The 25,691-nt window shown below is 38.3% G+C and overlaps 1 protein-coding gene and 1 non-coding gene across 2 annotated transcripts; one reads left to right on the top strand and one right to left on the bottom strand.

Annotated features, from left to right (window-relative positions):
- Positions 1-16,079: 16,079 nt before the first annotated feature.
- LOC133819026 (uncharacterized) lies at positions 16,080-17,986 on the bottom strand. The gene is made up of 3 exons (XM_062252167.1): positions 17,539-17,986; positions 17,080-17,253; positions 16,080-16,990 (listed from the first exon to the last, which is right to left on the bottom strand). Exons 1-3 carry the CDS (start codon positions 17,984-17,986, stop codon positions 16,080-16,082), a joined length of 1,533 nt encoding a protein of 510 aa, XP_062108151.1.
- Positions 17,987-18,709: 723 nt separating this feature from the next.
- On the top strand, positions 18,710-18,816 carry LOC133813324 (small nucleolar RNA R71). Its single transcript, XR_009884348.1, has one exon. It is a non-coding gene; the product is annotated as a small nucleolar RNA R71 (small nucleolar RNA).
- Positions 18,817-25,691: the final 6,875 nt, after the last annotated feature.

The following is a 25,691-nucleotide window of genomic DNA, read 5'->3' as shown; positions in this document are numbered from 1 at the left end:
TTTATTATGACTTTTTATGAAAAATTATATAGGTCTTTATTTATTATTAGAGTGGGTTTCTATACTTAGAAAAACAAGTCATCTTTATTTTCTAAGTGTGTTTCTAATAATCCTATATGACTTAATTCTCAGGCTCGAAACTTATCTTTGTTCCAAAGTTAACCATATTGAGGGAGGGCTGGGATCAGTAAAATCGTTCCCACTACTAAGGCCCCCTAACTCTCAACAAGGAAACTAGGTTCATTGATTCGTATCCACCCTCACCGAACTCAGTCATTATTCATTTTATTTAGTATTTATTATGATTGTGAAAAAAAAAATTTCAAACTCACACATGATATTCAAATAGCATGTTTATTCATTTGGAAAACAATTTCACTTATTACAATCATAACATAAAAGTAAATAAAACAAATAAAAACTACTAATCTAAAAATCGGGATTTTCTACATCTGATCCGTCATCTAACATATCATCATCTATAGCCTCATAGTCATCATTATCATGAGCATCAAAATGCCCTCTAGGAAGGTTTGTGAGAATCCTATTCTTTTGCTCCTTGGTGAATTGAAATTCAAATTTTGCGGTGAACCTAACTAAGAGGAAATAGTATCTTATTGCTAATGGTGATTCATCCTCATCATTCATTTCTTCCCATATTTCTTCTAAGGCTGCTATTACAGGATGGAAATCTTTAAACAACCTAATCACTAATACATATTGTTCTGTTGATCTTAGCATTATTTGTTTAGCCTCTTGAAGGCCACCTATTGCTTGGTGAAACAAAAGCAACCTTCGTGTAATCCTTTCTAAGGCTCCTACGGTGTTTCTTGGCTCCCTTATTCTTTTTAAGGCCTTAATGGCTCGGATATCTTGGTAGGTTAAAGCTCCATTCATTTTTAATTGAAACATAAACACTAAAGTTGTTAGCTATACACATAGACAAAGTAACTTGTAACTTGTAACTTAAACACTTACTTGGCGGTCTGATTCGGAGCTTTGAGCATGTGTATCGAGGAGAACTTCATGCGAAGGAACCGTTTGCTCTGATACCAACTGTAATGACCCACTAATCTAGACTAATTGGACCATTATCGAAACTATACATAAAAACTTACATTTTACGAAAATACCATAATTTATTGAGTAACTTGAAAATAAGAGTTATTTACAAAGAAACAGAATACTAAGAAGGATTTTGGGATCCCATTGTCTTTAAAACAAAATAAGGTTTAAAATAAAAGACATTACATAATAATGCGGAAAATACATGTAAAACCATAAAAAAAAAACATAAAAGGAGACTACATCCTCGAATCGATAACGCTCGGCCCCTTGACTCCATTCATCATCGATACACATTCTCCAAGCATCACGAATCTTTCCGCCTCTAAACTTATTTTCCTGCACATAAACAGGAAGGAGTGAGCCTAATGCCCAGTAAGGAAAATCTAACACAAAGTCATATACACAATTTCATAAGAAAACATAAAGACTTAACATAATACATATAACATACACTTATTATAATGGCCATTATTACTTGGGGTCCCATAGACTAAACAAGCATATGCCCATGGGGTTAATGGGGTCCTACTAGCTAAGTAGGTCATATGCCCATAACCCATTTGGGGTCTTGTTAGTCATATGGGTCATATGCCCAAGCCTACATACACATATACATATCATAACACTTTTAATAACATAAACATATAGATAACATAAGCACATAACATATTAATTCTAGCCTATTTTCCTTACCAAAGTTACCGGGATAAAATGGACTGAGTTAGGACTTTTGGAACACTCCTAAAACCACAATGAACAAGGGTGAGTCTAAAGAAAGGAGATGAAATGAAAGAGAATAGGAAGACTAAACCATTAAACGAAAATATGCTTACCACCACTTAAGTGCTTAAGAACTTGGATTCCCTAACCAAAAATAAGAATAAGGTTAGGGGACTGAGTAGAAGGTTTTGAGAAAAGAAATAACATAGAATACAGAAAGGACTAGAGTTTTGGGTTTACCTCAAAGATTGCAAGATCAATCTAACATCCACCGAAATACTATAGCACTCACTTACTTCCCAAGTGTTTGATAAGCTTATGATGTTTAAGCTTATAGTTTTTCCCCAAACCAAGTGTTTACACTCTCACACTCACTTAACACTAGCAGCCTCTGAACTTAGAGCAAATGGTGAATAATGGCTGGGTACTAGGTCCTATTTATAGAGTTTGGGAATGAAAATATCTTGATTTTACTTGAATAAAAATAATGGCTTTTTAGGTGAAAATCATTTGAATAATCGTTCAGCAGAGGCTGAAGACTCGTTCAGAAGATGCTGGACTGTTGAAGGAGTTTGAATGGCTGAAGGGAAAAGAATTCAAACGAAATTGAAAACATGCTGGTGGAGGCGATATATCGCCCCCTATAGGCGATATATCGCCTGGACCTTTGTTCCCGAGGCGACCGTGCATCGATTCGTGTTTTCCGTATCTACGTGCTGCGACATATCGCCCCCTATAGCTGCGATATATCGGCACACGCAGAATATTTAAACACGAGTTTACACATTTTTAGCTAAGTTTGAATGGACTAAACAGCCTTGACTAAGCCCTCAACGTGCTCAAAGCTGCTGACTGACCCTATACATTCAAACTTTTACCCTTATTTAATTTAATCCTCAAAAATACTTAATCCTTAATTACCATTCAAAACATGTGCTTAAAATCCTATTGGTTGATGTCTAAACCTTATAATATAATAATATATTCCTTAATATCAGACACATTAATCAAACCTTAGGTTATACTTAATATTCTTAAACTATAGGTTAAACTTAGAAAATCTATAAGTACTACTATGAGTGTCCAAATAACTCCCGGTCTGAACCAAAAATCCAAAGTAACAATGATAACACTAAACATACTATAATACTACTAAACAATTAGCTAAGTAAAGTTCTTGGACTCTACATTTTCAATGTTTCACTACCCATTCTTAAAGTCAAATTATGCTAACTCTAGCACCACCGACCCTTCTTCTAAACGGGTTGACCGAGTTAAGCTAGAAACAAAAGGAAATCAATGCCTCTTTGTATGAATGCAATGAACCCAGATTTGTGCTTGTGGACATGGTTTCAGATCGTTTAAAGATAATAGCATATGTTATTAAATGGATTCTATAATCAGTGTTGCAGCTAATGCATAATTTTGCAGAGATACATAATTGTAACTCTAAAGACGCTTGGCATGCTGAAGACAGTGGAGTACGGTGAAATTTCAACAGAAAATTCTAGTATGACCACATAATATAAACTTGACTCTGGAGAAGAAGTCTATGATGTGTGGATAGACCTGGGGCAATTTATCGAGGCAACTATAGACTTCGGTCAGTGGAATCGTCAATAACCAAGAATGAAACTGTTAACTCTTATCAAAATTGTCTGAAGTAATCTTGTTTTAGTGAAGCCCAAGTTATTCTAGACTACTTTCTCCAAGACTTTGAACGCTTTAAAAGTATTCGTGGGCATCAAATCAAGACATAAAATAAAGATACTGTATAAAAGGAATATCAGCTGTTCAAATAAATTTTCAAATTGAAACAAAGAATGAAAAAATCGCTTTCTAAATCAAAGAAAGACTCACCTCAACTACTGCGTGAAAGACATTAGCCCTGAAAAAAATCCCACCGACCCTCAAGAATGGCGACCTGATTAGCTTGAACAAGTAAAAATCCCATAAAAATTGAAGCTTGGAAAAACCCCAAGAATCCTTAAACTGAATAAATAAATAATCCCAAATTCAAAGTTCAAATGCTAGGTCTTATCAACTACAATACACAAATTCTTAAAACTTGAGACTCACAGCAAGAAGAAGGGATTCTTTAATGGTTAGCCTCTCCATTTCTTGGGCGTAAGCAGCTGGAGCTCCTCCCTGTACAGCCTGCTGGACCATTGCTCTGCAAGTCAATCTCCGTCGGAGTCGGCAAAACATGGGGAGGGAAGTTGTAGTAGATGAGACGGAGGAAGACAACGAACAACAGGAACAGATTGTAGAGACAACAGATAGCTGGTACAAGACCGTGGTAGAACCACGAGTCGAGCCACGTCGTAGACCCACCGCCGCAAGCACCGTCGCACCCACGAGCCAGCCACGCCGTAGACCCAAGAGTCGAGCCTCCCTGTCACACGACCCAAGCCGCAGGCCCCATCACCTTGTTACACACCTGCAACAACACAGAGAGAAAGAAAGAAAGATTGAACGAGTGAGAGAGAGAGAGAGAGTTACTGAGTGTGAGAGAGAAACAGAGGAGGCGTGTAGAGTAATTAGGGATTCAACCTTAGAGATTGCTTTTGTGTTTCATTTGGCGCCTGTGTATTTCATTTACTGCCCATTTTCCGTGTCTTTTTCTATTACCATGCGACAATAACACTTATTAAAATATGCTATATTTTAATGTAATATATGGGCATAATTGTTGTAGTGGCGCATTTGGTACTTCTGACCATTGAGGATAATCTGGATATGTGTATTGTCGAACAAGTGATCCCAGCTCTCTTGAGAAATTTGAGCTGTAATCTCTGATCTCTTTATATGTTCTCCCTCGCACATCCCACTCGAGAGGGAGAGGATGCCCCAACTCCTCCCTTTTTTCCTGTGTGTTAAATCCTTTGTGGCGTCCACGTTTGTTTGGAGGCGCTTTTGTATGCAAATTTAGTATTTTAAAATTTATATGTATTAGTTGTTAAAATTTAAGGAGTGTATCAATGCGTAATGTAATACCTCGTTCACAATCAGCTAGGATGTCTAACGGTCCACGTGAGGATCGCATCCTCCACCATCACCCCCGTGAGATCGAGCAATAAAATCAGCCATATCTGTCAAATTAATCGATATTAAAATTACATTTATACTAAACATAATAACTATAATAATCAATTATTGTTAAAAATAATTAATTCAACATATTATAAAATTACCACATAATCATCACTATAATAATCTTCACTATCACCATCGGTTTCTATGTGTTCATCTTCCTCTTCATCATCTTCTTCTTTATATTCAACTTCCTCCTCCTCCTCCTCTTCCTCCTCCTCCTCCTCCTCCTCATCCCTCTTCCTCCTCCCTCTCCTCCTCAATTGCAACATTATCTATCTCAACAAATTGTAATGGAGCCCCAGTACATTCAAAGCTGATTTGTGGCAACGGGCCAAGATCAACGAATAATTGGAAATCAGAGGAACTAGTGTCGTGCATAACATCTACTTCAACATCATCCACTTGTTCTTCAACTAGTGGGATGTCCCACACATTTCTGTGATGCACTACTTGGATGACTTTCCAGTGAGATTTATTTTTAAGGTCATCAATGTAGAAAACTTGGTTAGCCTTGCTCTAGCTTTGCTCTATTTTTGGTTTGGTTTTCAGCTTGGTTTCTAGATTGGCTAAAGGGAATTGATGGGAGTTTTTGGCTAGGGTTACTTGGGTTGTGATTCCTAGGACATGTGTAGATGGTTTTTGGGTTCATTTGGGACTTAAAACGAGGTTTGGAAGATTTTGGTTCAGGTTGGAAATGGTGAAGTCAAAGGGGAAAATTTCTGGGCATTTCTGGCGTGTGTAGCGCTATGGCACCCACAAGTGGGGGCTACAGTGCTACTCAGGGAGGTTCTTGGCTGTCTTGGGCGTTGGGGCACTAGTGGGGTAGCGCTACAGCACTACCCTGCTTCTTCAGATTTTGGTTTTGGGCATTTTTAAGGGTTTTGGCCCGAGGTTTCAATCCTTAAGGCTCGTGATCGAATCTACTCACCGTTTGGGTACAATTCGGGGTCCCGGGAGTGAGGTTTAGGTCAAGACCCTTTCATTGTTGATTTTCATTAATGGAGGTTTTAATTGGTTATGGCTAGGTAATCGCTAAGGAATCAAAAGGTCGATCGTTCTCAAGGGTCGTTCTTTTACTATTTCTCACTCGAACTAGAGGTAAGAAAACTGCACCCCATATGTGACATGCATGGTTATTATTGAGGCATGTTGAGTGTTTAAATGTGGACATGGAGTGCATATCAAATGCTTATCAAATCTTACTTACTTGTGAATGGCACTGACTTACTAGTCAGAATCGGCAATGGTATCAGAACTAGCTGTGATGTTGTGACTTACTAGTAAAGTTCGACAGTAGTTTTGAGAACTGGTCGTATGTTACTGACCTAAGAGTTAGGAGCGGCATAAGTGTCATGAAAGCAGAGCCGATGGAAGATTAGATCTAATTGACATCTGCATTGAATGACTCACCATGAGCATTAATGCCGGACCGACCCCAAGTTCAATGAAAACTAAAAGCGCTTGCCTAGTTCCATGACTAGTTACTCAGAGCCAGGGCCAGAAGGCCCAGGTTACTCCATCGTCACATGGCTAAGGGTACGGAACCCACAGTAGCGACTCCATGGTCACTCCTTTGGTTTATATTAGTGACTCGCTCATTAGTCACTTATCCTGTTTAAGCTAGTGACTCGATCACTCACTTATAAAGGGTGTGAAACCCACGTTAGTGACTTATACATCTGTCACTCATCAGTTTAGGACTATAGGTCTTGGATGATTATCATGATCATCGTTTGATATTATATATATGCAGTATTGATTTTTCTTTCTAGGCTTTGGCTCATGGGTGCTATGTGGTGCAGGTAAAGGGAAAGAAAAGCTCACCCTGCCTTGAGTGGAGAGCTTAGGTGGCGATGTGTACATATGCGGCCGCTTGACCACCACGGCCAAGGAGTTTCTCAGAGGGACTAGGGGTTAACCCTATTTTTGACGCTTAGGTTGGCGGGTTGTAAATTTTAAACTGTAATGACCATTTTGTATTGTAAATAACTTGTAAACGTTTTTATGGGCCCATGAACAGTTTTATGTTTTAAATAAATTATATCCTTTCCTTTTGACTGGTTTTCACATTAACCTATTAATAACACTTAGATGCACGTTTATAACCAAAGAACTCGATTAGCGAGTTAAGCACGGTTCAAAGTTCACAGTAACAGTCTTGGAGTAACTAGGGCATTTCAACTTGGTATCATAGCGTGCCAAGGTTTAGGGTTCCTGTAGACTGAATGGGCATGTACACTCATCACTGAAGTCAAGCTCGACTCATAGTTTGGTAACTATTTATGTGGTTATATATTTAACTACTTAAATATATTATAAATTCTTTACCTGTTTACATGAGATACCTTGATAAGGTTGTGCCTTGAATACTGCATCATCAACAAAAACATGCTTATTAGTACTGATACTGCCCGAACATGCTTATTAGTATTGTTCATTGTGAACTATTATTTGATACATGTTAAATGCTAAATGCTATGATCATGTATCCATTTGTATATATGTATAACTGTGGAATTCTTGGACCGTGAGGCAGCAAAAGGTTTAGTTATCACTGCCTAATTGGCCGTATTGACTATTGCAGCAAGGTTAAGTTGATAAGAATGATTCCAAGATAGCTAGATTCACTAGCTGGCTAGGGTGATCAAGGCGAAAATAATAATCAGGTTCAGGAGAATGACCAGAGCTAGATTCCACAGCCAGGTCCTGAGAACTGGTAGCAGTTATTTAATGAGTTGCATGCTACAATATTGAGGCAGGGAGAAGAACTCTGCCTCCTGAGACAACAGCAGGTTCCTGCAATACCCAATGTATTTGAGGCACCTCCTGTATCGGTTCCAGTAGCAGCCAAAGGTTGGTAACAAATGGGAGCCTCTCTATGAAAGGTTCATAAAGCAGCAACCTCCAGTCTTTGAAGGCAGTGCAGATCCTGCAAAGGAAGAACAATGGATGAGCATGATTACCACCATCCTAGACTTCATGAGGGTGACTGGTAATGAGAGGGTGGCCAGTGCCACGTATATGTTTCGGGAAGATGCTCGAATTTGGTGGGAAGTTATATCTCAGACCAGAAACATTAATGCCTTGAGTTGGGAAGAGTTTCAGACTCTGTTTAACGAGAAGTACTACAATGATGCCATCAAGGCGGCAAAAACTGAGGAGTTTATCAGGTAACTTCAGGGGAGTTTATCAGTGACTAAGTATGCCCTGAAGTTTGATCGATTGGCAAAGTTTGCCATAGAGCTGGTGCCCACTGACGGGACCAGAAGGGAGAGGCTTCTCCAGAGGCTACAGCCTAGACTAGCCCGAGATGTTCACATTACCATTGTGGCTAGGGTTACTGCCTATGCACAGGTGGTCGAGAAGGCACTCATAGCTGAGAGTGCAGAGAACAAGATCTAGCGAGACACTGCAGCCAGAAAGGAGTTCAGGAGAATAAGTTCTCTATTTTTGGGTTCTGGTAGGGGTGGAGGCCCAAGTGATCAAAATAGGAAGGTTCCTGACACCTTCCCAACTCCAGGTCTTGATAGGCGACCTCGTGGTATTTCAATTGGTCGCCAGGGTGGTAGTGAGGCCTGGAAGACTTATCCTGAATGCCCTGGATATAAGAGGTGTCATTTGGGAGAATGTAGGGCAAGGGCCTGCTTTTTGTGTGGAGTAGTGCGTCATCTCAAGAAAGATTTCCCTAAGGCAAGAAAGGAAGAACCAAGAAAAGCAGACAGCTCGGCCCCAGCTCGAGTGTTCGCATTGACACAAGCAGAAGCTGAGGCTTAACCCTCATTAGTTACAGGTCAGCTTCTTAGTGCTGGAACCTCTTATAATGTTTTGATTGATTCTGGTGCTACACATTCTTTTGTTGCTAGTAGAATTATTGATAGATTGTGTAGACCATATGATTATTATGCTGAGGGGTTTGGAACCTTATTACCCACTGGGGAGTTAGTAGTATCCAGGAGATGGGTCAGATCTTTGCCAGTGATAGTGGAGGGCAGAGAGTTGTCAATCGACTTGATAGAGTTGGTTAAGACTGACTTCGACATGATTCTGGGTATGGATTGGTTGGTGAGGTATGTGATATGAAAAATCTGTACACGCAAGTATACGTGGTCGAATCAAGTAATATATGATAAATAGAGTGTCGATCCCACGATGACTGATTTCCAAATACCACTAATTGATTTTCAAATTATATTTGGTGAATTAAAATTTAATTGAATAATTAAAAGTAAAAGGAATACTATAAACTATGAACAAAAATTAAAGAACTGGAAACAAAACAATGAATCAACTAATTAAAAATCAATAATAAAAAAACCTAGGAATTAATTTCATCAACTGTTTATTCTATTAATTTTAATAATCAATTCTAAATCTCTTCTTTCTATTCTAATAGCAGGTTAATATAATCGATTCCTATTCTTTTTCAAGATATAAGATCTCAATCCATATGCAGGTTTTCTACATTTCTGTGATAAACTTGAACATATAAAAGGCATTAAATATGGAAACCTAATTACTACACAAGTCATATAGGTACTTTCGTCCAATATGCAACCTATGTCTATACAATGATAACATATTCAATTCCCATCTTTCGAATTTTGAATCAAAGCCATTAAACCAACTAAATAGTGATCAAGTATTTACTAGCATTAAACAAACATCATATAGATTATAATAGAGAAGAAGTACCAATAAAATATCATAATAAAATTAAATAAAAATCCCAGTGACTACATTAATCCCTAGATAAAAGAAATTAATTCATAAATAACATGATGGAAATAAACTGCAAATAATTGTTCATAAAATAAACCTAAAGAATTCAAATGAAAACAGAAAACTAATTATAACAACCTCTTCTAATCTAGGGTTTTTAAAAGTGAGACTCCCCTGAAATTCGCAGAAAAATGTTCTTGAATAGCCCTCCAATGTTCCCAAGTGAATAGACCATTTTGCCCTTCAAAAAGTGGTTTAAAATCTGAAAAAACACGTATACAGTGTTGTAGCGCTGTAGCGCTAAAGTCAGAGCAAAAACACCTAAAAAAAATTTCACTAGCGCTTTAGAGCCCTCCATGTAGCGCTGGGGTGCTGCCTTTCAGTTCTTGATAGCGTTGTGGTGCTGCCTTTTTTTAGCGCTGGGGCGCTATTTCCAAAGGCGATCAGCTCCTTCACGTCCTTCCTAGCGCTATGGCGCTCCTTTGATAGCGCTGTAGCGTTATTGACAGCAACAAAACTCGCACATATCAACCACGAAAAACATGATTTTCTCCAACTTAGCTATATTTTTCTTCCACTTTCAATCCTTTTCACTCTTTTCACCAACTTAACAAGGAAAACCTAAAACATGAACAAACGAGCATAATTATGCAATAAAGTAAACCTAAACTAACGAAAACCAACCTAAGACTAAACCTTAAACAAGCCTAAAACTCGTTTATCAAACTCCCCCAAACTAAACCTTTACTCGCCCTCGAGTAAAGAATCTAACTAGACTCAAACCTACACAAACTAAGTTGCCAATTCAAACACTCAAAACTGCTATGCATATATAATTATCGAGAAAAAACAATCATGTTATCTCAAACATTAATCTAGATTTTCAGTCTCAATCACTTCTCCCTTTCACTACAATCTATCAACATTAAAGCTCATTTACTCATAACTCGCAAATAAAATAATTGAACCACTTTATCCACATCAAATTCTCACCAGCTAACCCCATAACCAAATTTTCCATATGCTTGCATTACTTACTATTCTCCATTAATATAAACAAATGCACAAATAAGAATTAATTGGACTTTATAAGGGTTGTAATAGAAGGCTTAGGTATAGGTAGAGACATTTTGAGGCTTAATCATACCACAAGCATTCCACTAGACAAGCTTTCTCAGCAATTTCACACCACTCATCCCTTGTTACCCCTTTTTCTGTGCAATGATTGAGAATATATTTTTTTTTAATAAACTCCCCCAAAATTTGATTTTTCAATAGATAACTATTTGGGAACATAATCATTTTTCACTTTCTTTTCCTTTTCTTTCTTTACTCTTTTTTTTTTCTTTCTCAATCACAAGTAAATTTCTGAATAACACATAATACAACATCCCATTACACATTCACCCCCCTCATATAATAATTTTCATGCTCATGGTATGGGTCAAAAAGAGTAAATGGTAATCTAATTCTCAGATTGGCTCAAAAGAATGTGGTAATCAAGAAAATGGTTATAAAGCTCAAAAGGGTTGACTAAGGATAAAATTTAATAGGGTTAGCTTGAAAGGCACAACCAGTCCAAAAAAAATTGCCTATATCATTTTCCTAAATATGCATTGTTTTCAAATTTCATCTCAAATAGTAAGCAAGTAGGTTCTAGAATTCTTTCAACTTTTTCAATCCATAATCCAAATTTGACATGCATAAAATAACTTAATTATAACATTCGCAATGTATGAGCAATAGATCTCTAATGTCAACAAATCACAGTGAAAAACAAAGTAATCTGACTCAACACACAGATTGGTTTTAGAAGCACAACAACTTTTCCTTTGGATTATACTACAAAACAGTCAATCATATTCAAATGGCAATAAGTATCAACTCGGTTTATACTCTAAAACATGACTCAAAATGAACAAAAAAAACAAACAAACGCAAATGCAGCAAATAACACAAGAAATAAATCTCTCCCCTAAACGTAAAACTGAACATTGTCCCCAATGTTAAGTACACAGAGAATGAGAACAGAGACTTACCTGACCAGCCACTTCCGTATGGCGGCTGTGGTGGCTGAGAGGAAGGTCCCTCGAATGGTTGAGACTGCGAAGGCGGAGGCTCTGGAAAACCAACAAATGACGGAGGCGAAGGCGGAGAGTGGAATGGAGAATACGGCGGATATGGTGGTGGTGGAGCAAAATAAGTTTGATCTAATTCATTCAAAGATCACCAACTCACCAGGTTGTTTAAGCGAGCCACATGGTTCACCTCATATTCGTACCGTTGGCCCATATATTGATTCATCATGTGCTGCTGCTGAACCATATATTGATTTTGCTAGATAAGATAATCCAACTTATCACTGACGTGCTGAATGCTCTGATCACTACTACCTCCCTGCATCACTGGATCAGCCTCTTCTTCCACCGCCGTTTTGACACAGCACTTACCATTTTCCTAGCCTGTGGCACATATAAAACAAGCTCGAGATAATCCTTCATCAGAGAAATTGACAAAGGTTGCTGCAACGACTGATAAATATCAGTCACAAACTCCAGAACTCCAGCCTTATAACATAACATGGTGATGACAGATCCATGGCCCAAACCTCTAGTTGTATGGCCCTTTTCAATGTACTCAACGTTTTCCTTAATCCATAAACCCATATTAACAGTCATCCCGATCATCAATGCATACATCAGAAGTACTTGATCCTTAGTCATGTCAGACACATGACTTACTGCATGAATCGATCACAGACAAAGAAGACTCAAAATTTGGCTTCAATATTCAATTGATAAGACACTATACTTTTAGGTATAGAACCAGATATGTTCCAAGGAGCACCTTCAAAACATAATTTGTCAGCCACAGCAGTATAATCTATATATCCCTTCAAAAAATTTGTATATTCCTCCTCTTGCTCTTTTATGTACGGGACCTTGAAAACCCTATTAATAGACTCTGCAGTAAAAGGCACTTTCTTACCTCGAACAAAAACTATATCATGGTATTTATCTCTTAAATTGGCATAAAACTCATACACCAATGATACGTTGGCCTGCGCCAATTTAGTCACAAAATTGTCCCACTTTCGAGCCGCAAGATTGGCTCTAACTAACTCAAAAATCTGATGATTAAATGGGTCAGACGGATATTCCACCTCACGTTCAGGAATCAAGGTTTTTCTAACAAAATTTTCATAACGCTCTTGAGCTTGATAATTAATAAACCTAGTTTCATCATACTCTTGCTTCGAACTATCATCCTTGGTTTTAGAAACAGAAGCTTGCCCTTTCCCCTTATCCTTATTCCTTCCCACTCTACTTTTAGGAGCCATTATCTACAATCTCAATAACACCAACCTTGAAATTTTTTTACAGCACCTCCCCTTAAATTAAACAATTTTCCTCTTCACAACCACCCTATATATTCAATATCACAAAACACAATATCCAAATTCTCCAAAGTACAACACAAAAGAGCAATATCCACCAAAGACAAATAAAAATGGAACCCAATCCCAAATGCAACAAAAATATTAGAATAAGAGGGATTGAAAACACTTACACACCCTTGAAATGGCCTCCCTTGTGCTTGATTGAATAAAGCCCCTTGAAAATTTTAATCTTCTACAAGAAATGAAAACTCTGAATTTTTAGGGTTCCAAAAGGTGATTAGGGAATTGGAATTGGTTTGAGAGGGAAGAAATTAAGCAAAGGACAAAAGAGGTGAAATAGAAAAGAAAAATGAAGAAGAATAGTGGAAGGTATGGTGAAATTTTCTGAAAAGAGGCTATAATGGAAGATCTATGGAAGCTTTGGGGTGTTGGGATGGAAAGAACACGGAAAAAGAAGAAGAAAAATGAGAGTTTTGGAAAAAAAAAATTCGTGACTCAGTGCCGTAGCGCTACAAGTGTAGTGTTGTAGCGCTACAAAGGAATTTCTGGGCATTTCAGTTCTGGAAAGAGCACCATAGCGCCACCAGACCAGCGCTGTAGCGCTATTGAACAATTCAAAAAACCCTTCCTCTCTAGAAAATGTGCTATAGCTCTATGAATACATCGTCGTAGCGCTATTGCATCACAATTTATCATTTTTCTAACCTTGTTCTTGCAAACCTTTGCATTTTTTTCACGTTTTTCACAATTCATTCAATACATCAAAAAAATTCTAATTAAAACTAAAAATAATCACTAAAAAAAAATTCCCTAAACATTGTTCCAAACCAAATAAAAACAAAAATTATAAATTTAAAATGCAAAAGAAATAAAAATAAACTTAGGAATGCCTCCTAAGAGCGCTGTCTTTAACGTCTTTTAGCCGGACTATTGTTTGTATTCAAATCAAAGTGGTTCCAAAATCACCACAGACTTGCATTTTTCCACCGGACCCTCCAAATAATGCTTCAACCTCTGACCATTTACCTTAAAATGTCCCGTCTTCTCACTATGAACTTGCACTACTCCATAAGGAAGTGACATAACTACCGTGTACGGTCCTAACCATCTCGACTTCAATTTACCAGGAAAAAGCTTAAGTCTGGAATTAAATAGCAACACTTTATCTCCTGGTTGAAAATTTTTCCTCAATATTCACTTATCATGAAAAGCCTTCGACTTTTCTTTATAGATCCTCACATTCTCATAAGCTTCATTTCGGAATTCTTCAAGCTCATTTAACTCCATAAGCCTATTTTGCATCGCCATAAAGAGGTCAAGATTTAACTTTTTCACAGCCCAGTAAGCTCTATGCTCCAATTCCACCGGTAAATGGCATGCCTTACCAAACACCAATCGATATGGTGACATACCAATCGGAGTTTTGAATACAGTCTGATAAGCCCAAAGTGAATCATCGAGCTTTTTTGACCAATCCTTCCTCGAAGTATTTACTGTCTTTTCCAAGATACATTTTATTTCCCTATTCGACGCTTTAGCTTGGCCATTTGCAATTGGATGATAAAACAACGCCTTTCGATGATGAACACCATATCGAGCACAAAGAGCAGTAAACGACTTATTGCAAAAATGACTTCCCCGATCACTAATAATTGCTCTGGGAGTGTCAAACCGAGTAAAGATATTTTTGTGAAGGAATCTAAGTACCTCTTTCCCATCACAAGTCAGAGTTGCTGCAGCTTCTACCCATTTAGAAACATAATCCACCGCAAGCAAAATGTACTTGTTATTATACGATGACTGTAAAAGTCCCATAAAGTCTACTCTCCATACGTCAAACAACTCAACTTCCAAAATACCAGTCATTGGCATTTGATCTCTTCTTGATATATTCCCAGTCTGTTGACAACGATCACAACTTTTAACAAAGACATTAGCATCTTTAAATAATGTAGGCCAGTAAAACTCACTCTGCAAAACTTCTGCTGCTGTCCTTATTCCTCCGAAATGACCACCGCAATGCAAAGTATGACAGTGAGTCAAGATGGACAACATCTCCTCCTCGGGCACACATATTCTAATAACTTGATCAGGACAATTTTTATACAGAAAAGGTTCCTCCCTCCCAATAATAATGCTTCACCTCCGAATAGAATTTCTTCAATTGTTGCCTTGTCATCTCAGGAGGTATAACCCTTGCAGCCAAAAAATTTACATAATCTGCAAACCATGGAACATCTTTATAAACACTTACTTCAAATAATTGCACATCAGGAAAAGTATCATTAATCTGAACTTCTTTATCAATAGACTCCTCATCAACCTCCAATCCAGACAAGTGATCAGCCACCAAATTCTCTGTGCCCTTCTTATCCTTAATTTCCACATCAAATTCTTGCAACAACAAAATCCAACGAATAAGACAAGGCTTGGAATCTTTCTTGGTCATAAGATATTTTATCGCTGAATGATCTGTGTAAACAACAACCTTATTCCCAATCAAGTATGGCCTCAACTTATCAAAGGCAAACACTATGGCCAACAACTCCTTCTTTGTACTTTCATAATTAATTTGAGCATCATTCAAGGTACGACTTGTATAATAAATAGTGTTGAATACCTTGTCAACTCTTTGTCCCAACACTGCCCCAACTGCAAAATCAATGGTGTCACACATCAATTCAAATGGCATATCCCATTGAGGTGCTACAACTATAGGTGTCGAAATCAATTTCTCCTTAAGTATCTTAAAAGCTTAGTGACACTTATCATCAAAATCAAACGGAACCCCATTCATTAACAAGGTGGACAGCAGCTTTGAGACTTTAGAGAAATCCTTGATAAACCTCCTATAAAATCCCACATGGCCCAAAAAAACTCCTTACTCCTTATACTGAAACTGGAGGTGGCAAATTCTTTATCGTAGAAATTTTTCCCTATCCATTTCAATGCCTTTCTTAGAAATCTTGTGCCCCAATACAATTCCTTCATTCACCATAAAGTGGCACTTTTCCCAATTAAGTACTAAATGTGAATCCTCACATCTCCTCAAAACCAACTCTAGATTAGTCAAACACTAGTCAAAAGAAGACCCATACACCGAAAAATCATCCATAAAAATCTCAATCTCCTTCTCAACCATGTCAGAGAATATCGCCATCATACACCGTTGAAATGTGGCTGGTACATTACATAACCCGAATGGCATCCTTCTAAAAGCAAAAGTACAATAAGGACATGTAAACATTGTCTTCTCTTGATCCTCCGGTGCAATTAAAATTTGATGATAGCCTGAGTACCCATCTAGAAAACAATAGTAGTTATGCCCCGCCAACCTATCCAACATCTTATCAATAAAAGGTAAAGGAAAATGATCTTTCCTAGTTGCCTTATTCAACTTCCAGTAATCTATACATATCCTCCAACCCGTCACAGTCCTTGTTGGAATCAGTTCATTACTTTCATTCTTCACCACGGTCATACCACCATTTTTAGGTACTACTTGGACTGGACTCACCCAAGCACTATCACAAATAGGGTAAATCACACCAGCATCTAACCATTTCAAAATCTCTTTTCTCACCACTTCTTTCATTGTCGGATTAAGTCTTCGTTGAGCATCACTAGTAGGTCTAGCATTGTCTTCCATAAGAATTCTATGCATAACTATCGATGGACTGATTCCTCTTATATCAGCAAGAGTCCACCCTATAGCAGTTTTATGAGCCCTTAACACCCTCATCAACTTCTCCTCTTCTACTTCCGAAAGAAATGATGAAACTATGACCGGAAGAGTCTCTTTTTCTCCAAGATAAGCATAGCGTAGATGTTCCGGTAACGCTTTCAATTCTAACACAGGTGGTTTCAAAATAGATGGTAATGGTCTTTCTAATCCTTCGCCCAATTCTTCAAACTTTTTATGCTTCCACGGCTCATATGATTTTATCCAATTCAAATAACTCAATGCCTCTTCATTGTCCTCATCATCTACATCATCAAATGAAGACTTATTTCAAGAGGATCTTCAATTAATTTGTTTCTTCCTACTACTTCTTCTACCACATCAATTGAGAAACAACTGTCACTTACTTTAGGATAAGTCATAGCCTTGAACACATTAAATACTACTTCTTCCTCTTGTACTCTTAGCTTTAACTCTCCCTTCTGCACATCTATCAACGCTTGCCCAGTTGCTAAAAATTGCCTCCCCAAGATAATAGGAACATTCTCATCCTCTTCCATATCAAGAACTATAAAATCAGCCAGAAATATAAACTTATCCACCTTAACCAACACATCTTCTATAATACCACGTGGATGCTTCACAGATCTATCTTCCAGCTGCAATGTTACTGTTGTTGGCCTAGCTTCACCTAAACCAAGTCTACGAAATACTAACAAAGGCATTAAATTAATACTTGCCCCCAAATCACAAAGTGCATGCTTACATTCAAACTCCCCAATTGTGCATGGAATAGTAAAACTACCAGGATCTCGTAACTTTTGAGGAAGTTTCCTTTGTAAAATCACACTACACTCTTCCGTTAATGCTACTATTTCATAATCACCCATATTTCTCTTATTAGACAGAATCTCCTTCATAAAATTTACATAGCTGGGCATCTGTTCTAATGCTTCTGCGAACGGTATATTAATATGTAGCTTCTTGAACACCTCTAATAACTTTGCAAACTGCTTGTCCAAATTATGCTTGCGTAACCTTTGTGGATATGGGATTCTAACATGATGGTCAATACTCATAGGGGGTACCTCCTCTTCCTTTCTAAGGTCTTCAGTAACCTTTTCTTCATTAGACTTTTCTTGTTCTATACCTTGTGTATTTCCCTTCCAACCTTCTTCTTCTGACTGATTCTTGTTTGGCCCTTCATACCTTGTTCCACTCCTCAAAGTAATAGCTTGACACTGTCCTTTAGGATTAACTTCTGTAGTGCTAGGAAAATTTCCTTGAGCTTTATTCGACATTAAAATAGCCAACTACCCTATTTGAGTCTCCAAACTCCTTATGGATGCCCTGGTTTTAGTCATAAATTGGTTAAGTACGTCAGGTTGAGGTTCAGCTGGTTTCATTGGCATTGGGTGAGGTGGTCTATTTTGTGGTTGATAATATCCAGGTGGAGGGTGAAGTTGCGCATGTTTTTGTTGATATGGTGGTCTATTTTATGGTGGTTGATATTGTGGCTGAGGTTGAGGGTAAGGTTGTTGAGTATTTTGAGTATTGGACCACGAAAAATTAGGATGGTTCTTCCAACTGGGGTTGTAGGCCATAGAATTGGGATTATTGGGTTGTCTTTGGTAATTCCCTATAGCGTGTACTTCTTTCATGGGTATGTTATTCATATCTAGAGCAGGGCATTGGTTGGGTGGATGAGTTGTACCACACAATTCACACAAGTTTTGAACTTGCATAGCTTGAGATGGGAGTGTAGTCTTTTGTAGTTGCTTTGTCAAGGCTTCTACTTGAGCGGCAAGCATGGATATAGTGTCCAATTCCATCATTCCAGCAACTTCTTTGGTTTCCCCCTTTCAGTTGGCCGTTGATAATTATTCATCGCCATCTCCTCTAAGAGCTCATACGCCTCACTAGCACTCTTACTCATAAAATCACCTCCCGCCGCAGCATCTATGATTGTTCTCGTTGTTCCATTCAACCCATTGTAAAAATTATGCACCAACATCAACTTTTCTATTCCATGGTGTGGACACTTCCTTAACAACTCCTTAAATCTCTCCCAAGAATCATACAATGACTCTCCTTCCGACTAATAAAAATTATTGATCTCTCCCCTTAATTTTGTAGCCTTCGCTGGAGGAAAGAAATTGGCAAGGAACTTTTGAGCTAACTTCTCCCATGTAGTGATAGAATTCACCTGAAAGGATATCAGCCAACTCTTCACCCTATCCCTCAGTGAAAATGGTAATAGCCTCAATCTTATAGCATCATCACTCACCCCATTCATCTTGAGCGTAGCACATAACTCCAGAAAATTAGCTATGTGTAAATTGGGGTCCTCCGTTGGCATACCTCCAAAATAAAAAGTTGTTTGGACCATTTGGAGGATGGCTGGCTTAATCTCAAAATTGTTTGCAACAATGGTTGGAGGGCTAATGCATGAATGCACTCCTGTAACAGTAGGAAGTACATAGTCTCTCAAAGTTATTGGTCCTTGTTCCCTTGGGACCTCGGCAGCCCCTTGACCATTATTAGCACCGTTTCCCAAATTGTCAGCCATGGTAAACTCCAATCTCCTCTCTTTTTTTCTGGTTCTGTCTACACGTTCTTTCAATTTCCATATCGATTGGTATAATCTCCTTTTGTCTATTACTTCGCATATACCAACAATTCCTGAAACACAATAGAACCTTGATCCAAATAAATGTTAACAGAAATTAAATATAATAAAATAACCAAATTAGAACAAATAACAATTAACTATGATATTGACAATTATGTACCCGGAAACGGCGCCAAAAACTTGATCTGAAAAATCTGTACACGCAAGTATACGTGGTCGAATCAAGTAATATATGATAAATAGAGTGTCGATCCCACGAGGACTGATTTCCAAATACCAATAATTGATTTTCAAATTCTATTTGGTGAATTAAAATTTAATTGAATTATTAAAAGTTAAAGGAATATTACAAACTATGAACAAAAATTAAAGAACTGGAAACAAAACAATGAATCAACTAATTAAAATCAATAATAAAAAACCTAGGAATTAATTTCATCAACTATTTATTCTATTAATTTTAATAATCAATTCTAAATCTCTTCTTTCTATTCTAATAGCAGGTTAATATAATCGATTCCTATTCTTTTTAAAGATATAAGATCCCAATCCATATGCAGGTTTTCTACATTTATGTGATAAACTTGAACATATAAAAGGCATTAAACATGGAAACCTAATTACTACACAAGTCATACAGGTACTTTCGTCCAATATGCAACCTATGTCTATACAATGATAGCATATTCAATTCTCAACTTTTGAATTTTGAATCAAAACCATTAAACCAAGTAAATAGTGATCAAGTATTTACTAGCATTAAACAAACATCATATAGATTAGAATAGAGAAGAAGTATCAATAGAATATCATAATAAAATTAAATAGAAATCTCAGCGACTACATTAATCCCTAGATAAAAGAAATTAGTTCATAAATAACATGATGGAAATAAAATGCAAATAATTGTTCATAAAATCAACCTAAAGAATTCAGATGAAAACAGAAAACTAATTACCGCGGCCTTTTCTAATCTAGGGTTTTTAAAAACTGAGACTCCCCTAAAATTCGCAGAAAAATGTTGTTAAATAGCCCTCCAATGTTCCCAAATGAATTGACCATTTTTCCCTTCAAAAAGTGGTTTAAAATCTGAAAAACATGTATACAGCGCTATAGCGCTGTGTCTGGAGTGTTGTAGCACTAAAGTCAGAGCCAAAACGCCTAAAATTTTGTTCACCAGTGCTGTAGCGCTGCCCTCCATGTAGCGCTGGGGCGCTGCCTTTCAGTTCTTGATAGCGCTGTGGCGCTACCTTTTTTTAGCACTGGGGTGCTATTTCCAGAGGCGATCAACTCCTTCATGTCCTTCCTAGCGCTATGGCGCTCCTTTGATAGCACTGTTGCGCTATTGACAACAACAAAACTCGCACATATCGACCACGAAAAACATGATTTTCTCCAACTTAGCTATATTTTTCTTCCACTTTCAATGCTTTTCACTATTTTCACCAACTTAACAAGGAAAACCTGAAACATGAACAAACGAGCATAATTATGCAATAAAGTAATCCTAAACTAACGAAAACCAACCTAAAACTATACCATAAACGAGCCTAAAACTCGTTTATCAGTATGGGGCAACCATTGATTGCAGAAGGAAGATGGTCACCTTTGAGCTTGAGGGTGAGGATCCTTTTGTGTTTGTTGGCACTGTGCATGGACCCCGCATACATATGATTTCTGTATTGAGGGATAGAGATCTATTGTAAGGAGGTTGCATTGGATTCTTAGCCAGTGTGGTTGACACCACTTAGGTCGTGCCAGTGAGACCAGAAGAGACCATATTAGTCTGTGAATTCCTGGATGTGTTTCCATAAGATTTACCAAGGTTGCCACCACACAGATAAATTGAGTTTGTGATAGAATTGGCACCGGGGACGGAGCCAGTGTCTAGAGCACCTTACAGAATGGCCCCAGCTGAGTTGAAAGAATTGAAAGTACAGTTGAAAGAGCTTTGGATTTGGGTTTTATTAGACCTAGTTTCTCACCTTGGGGAGCGCCAATTTTGTTTTGAAGAAGAAGGATGTTTCTCTGAGGATGTGCATTGATTACAGAGAACTGAATAAGTTAACAATTAAGAACAAGTATCCTTTGCCAAGGATAGATGATCTATTTGATCAGTTGCAAGGTAAAAAGGTATTCTCAAAGATAGACCTTCGTTCTGGTTATTATCAGTTGAGGGTCAAGGAGGGAGACATACTGAAGACTTCTTTTCACACCAGGTATGGGCATTATGAGTTCTTAGTCATGTCTTTTGGATTGACTAATGTCCCGACTGCTTTTATGGATCTGATGAACAGAGTGTTCAAGGATTATCTGGACCAGTTTGTGATCGTCTTCATCGATGATATCCTGGTTTATTCTCAGTCAGAGTCAGAATATGAACACCATCTGAGGTTGGTTCTACAGAGACTGAGGGAGCATAGATTGTTTGCAAAGTTCAAGAAATGTGAATTCTGGTTATCTCAAGTGTCTTTTCTTGGGCACGTTGTCAGTAAGGAGGGGAATAAGGTAGATCCAGCAAAGATTGAGGCAGTCAGAGATTGGCCAAGGCCAAAGAATACTTCTGAGGTCAGAAGTTTCTTAGGATTGGAAGGTTATTATAGGCATTTCGTGGAAGGGTTCTCTAAGATTTCTACTTCATTGACTGAGCTGACACGCAAGAATCAGAAATTTGTGTGGTCAAACAAGTGTGAAAATAGCTACCAGGAACTGAAGCAAAGATTGATTACAGCTCCAGTTCTGAGTCTTCCAACAAATCAGGAGAAATTTGTGATTTATTGCGATGCTTCACATCAGGGTTTGGGATGTGTTTTGATGCAGTCAGGGAAGGTAATTGATTATGCCTCACGTTAGTTGAAGGAGTATGAACAGAGATATCTCACTCATGATTTAGATTTGGCAGCTATGGTCTTTGCTTTAAAGGTATGGAGGCATTACCTTTATGGAGAGAAGTGTGAGATCTATACAGACCACAAGAGTCTGAAATACTTCTTCACACAGAAAGATCTGAATATGAGACAAAGGTGTTGGCTGGAATTAGTAAAAGATTATGATTGTGAGATTTTGTATCATCCGGGAAAAGCCAACGTGGTAGCTGATTCCTCAAGCCAGAAGGGTCTGGGACAGATTTATAGTGCGAGGTTGATAGCCAGAGAGTTAGCAGATGATATGACCAGAGCTGGTATAGAGTTGCTGGTGGGCCAGTTGGCCAATATTACGCTACAGTCTACACTGTTGGAGAGAATTAAGGAGGGCTACACTGTTGGAGAGAATTAAGGAGGGTCAGTTGAGTAATCCACAGCTGATCAAGATCAGAGAGGATGTTTTGGTTGGAGCATCCAGAGATTATACAGTGTCTGAGATGGGCTTGTTGAGATACAAGGGGTGGATATGTGTTCCGTTAGACACTGCATTGAGGCAAGAGATTCTGGATGAATCTCATACTACTCCTTATTCTTTGCATCTAGGCACCACGAAGATGTATCAGGATATGAGAATGTTGTATTGGTGGTCGGGGATGAAGAGAGATGTAGTTAAATATGTGGCTAAGTGCTTGACATGTCAACAGGTCAAGGCTGAGCATCAGAGGCTAATAGGGTTATTGCAGCCTCTGGATATCCCAGAGTGGAAATGGGAGGACAGCACGATGGATTTCGTGGTGGGATTACCCAGGACTGTTGGTCAGCATGATTTTATTTGGGTTATAGTGGATCACTATACCAAGTCAGCTCACTTCTTGCCAGTGAGGACTACATATACAGTTGACCAGTATGCAGATCTCTATGTGAGAGAGATCGTGCGCCTCCATGGAGCATTGAGGTCAATCGTGTCAGATCGGGACCCCACTTTTACTTTCTGGGGAAGTCTACAGAAGGCCATGGGAACACAGTCGAAGTTCAGTACTGCTTATCATCCTCGGACAGATGGGCAATCTGAGAGGATGATTCAAATATTAGAAGACATGCTGTGAGCATGTGTGCTGGACTTTGGTGGATCCTGGAGTAAGTATCTACCTTTGATAGAGTTTTCCTACAACAACAGTTATCAGTCTACCATTGGAGTTACACATTATGAGATGTTGTACGGTAGGAAATTCATATCTCCCATTCATTGGGATGAGATCAGGGAAAGGAGATACTTGGGTCTTGAGGAAATTCAGAGGACCAGTGAGGCCATTGAGAATATTAGAGCTCGGATGCTCGCTTCTCAGAGTAGATAGAAAAGTTATGCAAATCCCAAGCGCAGGAACATGGAGTTCCAAGTGGGAGACAACGTCTTCCTTAGAGTCTCGCCATGGAAAGGGGTGAGAAGGTTTGGGAAAAAGGGCAAGCTGAGCCCTAGATTTGTAGGTCCATTTGAGATCCTGGAGAGGATTGGTCAGGTAACTTACAGGTTGGCCTTACCTCCGGCATTGTCAGCCATGCATAACGTGTTTCATGTTTCAGCTCTTTGGAGGTATGTGTCTAATGTGACTCATGTTTTGAGCTATGAAGATCTGGAGCTTGAGGCAGATTTCTCCTGTGAGGAATAGCTAGTCCAGATACTTGACAGAAAGGACAAGGTCCTCAGGAATAAGACGATACCTTTGGTTAAGGTATTGTGGAGGAACAGCAAGATTGAGGAAGCGACCTGGGAGCTGGAGTCAGATATGCAGAGTCAGCATCCCGAGCTATTCAGGTAAATTTTGAGGATGAAATTTCTGTAAGGAGGGGATAGTTGTAATGCCCCAAAATCCCTAATGCAGTTTAATGGTTAGATTAGTAGGCCGGGAGGGCCATAATTGATCTATTATGCCATTAAACTATTATATGCATGTTTATGTGAATTATATTATAATATGATGTTAAATGCATGCATGTGGGTCCACATTTCATCACAGTGGTATTTTGGTAATTTGGCCTGTTGAGAGCGTAATTGTACATTTGTATGCATGTCGGTGATCTATTGTTGAGGCCACATTATAATGTGGATTTGTTCAAGCTATTCGGCATGAGACAATCCTTGAGTGTAGGTTAGCGGTTTGGTCATAACAAGATTAAGTTTGGGGCTCGGGGTGAGTCTCGGGTATTTTGGTGATTAGAGCGTTGCCGGGAGTTAAGGGGTAACGGGATATGAATTATTGGTATTTGAGAATATCGAGAATAATGGGAATTGGAGGGTGTTAATTATGATTAACGAAATAGGTGGAAAAGGACAGTTTTACTCTTGGGAAGTCTTTAGAAAACCTTAAATGACCTAGGGGAAAAAAGGTATTTTCACCGTATGTTATATTTAAGCCATTGAAGGTTGTAGAAGGTTGGCAAAACAGAGCATAATCTCATCTCTCCCGTACCTCTTTTCTTCTCCTTTTTCTTTTGAATTTTTGAGTTGTTCTTGAGAATTCAAGCTAGGGAAATGGATCTTGAGGGCTTAGGATTGTGTTCCACCATTGAAGAGGGTCCTAATCTTTGATGACCCAAAATTACTAATAAAGCTTAAGGGCCTTGATTAGTGTGCCAGAAGGGCATAATTGGTATTTATGTGAATAAATGATTAAATGCATGATTATGTGGCATGCATGACTATATGAGTATATGGATATGATTAGATGCATGTTTATGAGTATTAAATATGCATGTGGGCCCTGTTTTGTTGATAAGGGCATGTTTGTAATTTTGGCCTGTTGAGGGCATAAATGTAATTATATGTGATAAATTGTTGAGACAAAATTATTATGTGGATATATTTGCAGCTTGTGGCTTGAGGCGATCCTAGTGAGAGGTTCAGCGAAATAGTCACGGTGGGGATTTATACCTGGCTCGAGGGAGCCTGGGGGTATTTCTAGGAACTTGGAAAATATATTGGAGAATATTAGGCATTGGGGAAGATAATTGGTGATTAATTAGATGACGGGAATTAAGTGGTAAATATTAGGGACACTCGAGGAATTAGCGTGAATTGAGAATAATGACCGAAATGCCCTTAGAGTAATTAAAGACTTGGTTACATTTGGGAGGGCAAAAGGGTCTTTTGGTGTTTAAGAGAGGATAAGTCTTATTCTGCCCTTTTGGTCTTAGTGGAAGTTGTAGAAAGATTGAGAAACTGCAGGAAAGAAAGAAAGAAGGAAAAATAGAGCATTAAACATATCCCTCTCTCTCTCATACGATTTGCTCTCTCTCTCTCACCCTTTCCTCTGGATTTTGAAGCTAAGAACTCAGAGGGAGTCTAGGCTTGGTTTGGGGTGTTGATCCTTGGAGAAGCTAAGGGATTCAGCTGGATTTAGCTCAAGTTAAGGTAAGGTTTAAATATTGATTTTAGATTTATGGGTTGTGTTGAGGTTGATCTCTGAACTCGGGTTTTGGATGAGAATTCAAGGACATAAGCTTGGGAGTTGG

Source organism: Humulus lupulus, chromosome 1 (assembly GCF_963169125.1).
Source record: "Humulus lupulus chromosome 1, drHumLupu1.1, whole genome shotgun sequence".
Lineage (NCBI taxonomy): Eukaryota > Viridiplantae > Streptophyta > Magnoliopsida > Rosales > Cannabaceae > Humulus > Humulus lupulus.
This window is presented reverse-complemented; position numbering and strand designations above follow the sequence as displayed.